Below are 3474 nucleotides of genomic sequence, written 5' to 3'. Positions count from 1 at the left end.
CCATACTGGCTCGACAAAAATTAAGGTTTATGTTCTCCACCTGAGAGCAAATCCAATCCTAGTCAAGACTCATATGAGTGTTGCTTTTTCAAGCAATGGGTCATCTTTCCGTTTGCTACCCATAGCAGATCCATCATATCCTTCCCTCCAAGGGCGAAGTTAGTCGACGGCGCCAAATGAGATTTGGATTTTTTAGCAATAATGGAAAAAAGCTTTACCTGCATATTGATTTCACAATCACAAAATCCTTGATAATGGTACACCATAAAGACAAAATCTTATCCAAAATTGCAATTCAGCATGAAATGGTACCCAGTAGACCAAATAGTCACACGCATACATTGGAAAAAACTTAATACACTTCAGGATCCTGTTAGACAGGAGACCCAAAATTTCAAGTTGCAACTTGAGTGCATACATAAAGTTCTTGGGATTTATCGGCCATCAGCTCCAACAGGAAAGTAGCTGCAACCCTTGAGATTCCTCTACTGAGACCTGTTATCCAATGAGAACTTATAGTTAGTTAAGATGGATTAATAAATTTTGCATAAGAGTACAGACTACAAGTGTGATGGAAAAATATGATAAAATGTGATGGTTATGCTGGAAGATAGTTAAAAATATCTTAGGTACATACCCAAATTTTACGTTTCCATAACAAGGACCATGAATGACTCCCTCCCTAAAATTGACGCCTTGGACGGGATTCACGGGATTCAGCGGCGCTAACTCGAATAGGCCTGCCATTAAGGTCCTGTGCCAATAATTTTCAAATAAGATAGTTAGTGTAGAAGAAATTGCTACACTTGCACCACATGATTAGCCCTAGCAAAAGGCCAAACCAGATTTCGAACCACTTTTGTGCACACACAAATATACCACAGGAAATTGAATGAAAAATTGATGAAAACCAGATATGGGAGAAAAATTGGGTAAATAATATATAATTTAATTATGTCAAGATGATAAAATATTAAAGGTATTCACCATGGACAATGTCTCAGTACTCGGATTTCTGTTGAATCAAATGTTTATCAAAATAATTGCTGGAAAAAGTTTGTTCCTGAAATAGAACCTAAGGTTGTTGAAAATGTTCAGTATCAAGCATGAGCGGATCAAATCTTGAAGTACATATAGTTAGCACATATAAAAAACACACAGGTGCAACCACCATGTGCTTTAGGTGACATGTGTTGAAGGAGCTTTACACCAATGGCTGAGCCTTATCATTCTCAGAACATAGTACTTACAGTTCCATCCAATGACTCGATGGCATTGTTGACCTCATCAGGAGAACTGAGAGTTACAAACCCAAAGCCCTTAGATCTACCACTATCTCTGTCGTACACCACCCTGGCTTCCTTGACCTTTCCTTGCTCGCTAAACAGCCTCTCAAGTGCAAGATCATCTACTCCCCATGAAAGGTTACCCACATAAACTCTGTTTGCATCACCAGAACTCGTCCTTCCCCTAGGTCCTCCAGCTCCTCTAAAAGAGGGATTTTCCCTAAAAGAGGAATTTTCACGAAACGAGGAATTTTCCCGAAAAGAGGAATTTTCACGAAACGAGGAATTTTCCCTTTTAGCTGGTGGCGGCCCAGAATTTACCCTCAATGGTCTTCCCTGCCATTCCTGTGATATTATTTACTATGTCGCATTAACTTCAATGGCTTGAAATATAATTTTAGTTCAAGACTGTCATAAAGATTAAGTACAGTGCACTTTACGGAAGCTTACATATCCATTAAATTGTTGAACAGCAGCTTCAGCTTCTTCGATCCTAGACATGGTCACAAAGCCAAAGCCCCTACTTCTTCCCGAGAGCCTGTCGTAGATAACCTGCAAATTTCACAGCTTAAATGAGTAAAATCTCAAGTATCGGTGTATTAAAAAATTCTTCAGTATCCAATTCGTCTAATGAACTAAGGCATAGTTTACAGTAGCAAAGGGAAATGCAGATGTGTGAATTCTTGAGCCTAATCCACGTGTTGTGCTTACATAGGCATGTCAAATTAAATAAACATAAATTACGAGTCACGAAAAAATAAGCTCGTCAAAGTAAAGCTGGCATACAAAAAATAGTTTATAAGCACAAACAGGAGAAGGGTCGGGATTCAGCAAAAGTAGGCAACTAATGCATTTTGAGTGTTTGTGAATAACTCACGTCTTTAGGAAAAAATGACGGCTTTAAGTTCGAGAACTTTTTCAATCAGTTGCCCCAATTACCCAAACGAAATTATGTGAAACAAATCTTGTACCACGATCCACACACAACTTCCAATCACCCAAATTCCAAGATTAAAGCCATACGATAAATCGATCCCAAAAATTTAACAAACACACGAAATTGAATGGGTTAGAAACAGGAATTCTCAATTTAAATAGATAAAAGAATAAATTTTTTAACTAGAAATAAACTATTTACAGCAAATAACGAGGTACAGTGCCACATCAATCAGTAATAACAGCGGCCAAGTAACAAAAATACTACCTCAACCTCCTCGACATTTCCGGCCTGTTGGAACAAGCCAGCAAGAGCTGCGCTGTCAGCATTAAAAGGCAAGTTCCCCACAAAGAGCTTCAAGTCGGGCGACAAACTCCCCTCCCCCGGCCCAGAAAAGTCATCTTCATCAATGTCCAAATCCGACGAAAACGCAACCTTCGTCGAGAATTTGGAAGTGGGAGTCGCATAATTAATGTTAACAACGCCACGGTTACTGGCGGAAAACGAACGATTTGACTTAGGCAGTGGTTTGAGAGTGAATATAGCGAAAGAAGATGGAGCGGCCGTGGCCGCGGCAGCGGAATGGTGAGAAAGGGTTTGTGGGTTGAGGGAAAGGAAGTGGAGGGAGGCAGCCATCGTAGCGTAAGAAGATAAGGTTTCTTGAGTTCCCTTGGATAGGGTTTTGGATTGCGCGGCGAGAAGACGAAATTGTGTGCGGTTGAATGAATATCTTTATGGAAGGATATAAAGCTTTTTGGGCTCACGATAAGCCAGCCTCAGCCAACTACTACGATCCTTTTTAATTTTGCTTTTTGGAAGGGAAAAAAAAGCCCTAATAATTGGATTTTTTTATTTGGGAAAAAAAAGAATAAAAAGCCTTGATGACACAGTCTTACATGTCATATTTGGCAAAAACTTGTGTTAAACGGTATTGTGAACATGGGTAGGGTTGATCCATCTCACAGATTATGATCCAAAAGAGAAGAATTTTTTATTTGAGTCATTCATGGAAAATTATTACTTTTTATGCTAAGAATATTATTTTTTATTGTAAAATATTGGTAGAGTTGACCCATCTCACAGATAAAAATTCGTGAAACCGTCTCACAAGAGATCTACTCCAATAATAATGATGATAAATCATTTACTTTCTACTAAATTATAATAAGAGAAACTTATGTTATTAAGTACCTTCCTTGTTATTTTTGCACTCATTACTTGTATATGTGTGATATTTTTTGCGTTAATTTT

The 3474-nt window shown here is 38.4% G+C and overlaps 1 protein-coding gene across 1 annotated transcript; it reads right to left on the bottom strand.

The window, feature by feature from the left end:
• Positions 1-202: 202 nt before the first annotated feature.
• Positions 203-2951, bottom strand: LOC140804367 (30 kDa ribonucleoprotein, chloroplastic-like). The gene is made up of 5 exons (XM_073160343.1): positions 2491-2951; positions 1737-1838; positions 1251-1631; positions 638-754; positions 203-495 (listed from the first exon to the last, which is right to left on the bottom strand). Exons 1-4 carry the CDS (start codon positions 2857-2859, stop codon positions 683-685), a joined length of 924 nt encoding a protein of 307 aa, XP_073016444.1. The 5' UTR covers positions 2860-2951; the 3' UTR covers positions 203-495; positions 638-682.
• Between the last annotated feature and the right edge of the window lie 523 nt (positions 2952-3474).

Source organism: Primulina eburnea, chromosome 11 (assembly GCF_022965805.1).
Source record: "Primulina eburnea isolate SZY01 chromosome 11, ASM2296580v1, whole genome shotgun sequence".
Taxonomy (NCBI): Eukaryota; Viridiplantae; Streptophyta; class Magnoliopsida; order Lamiales; family Gesneriaceae; genus Primulina; species Primulina eburnea.
Note: the sequence above shows the minus strand (reverse complement) of the source record. Positions and strands in the feature narration are given on the sequence as shown.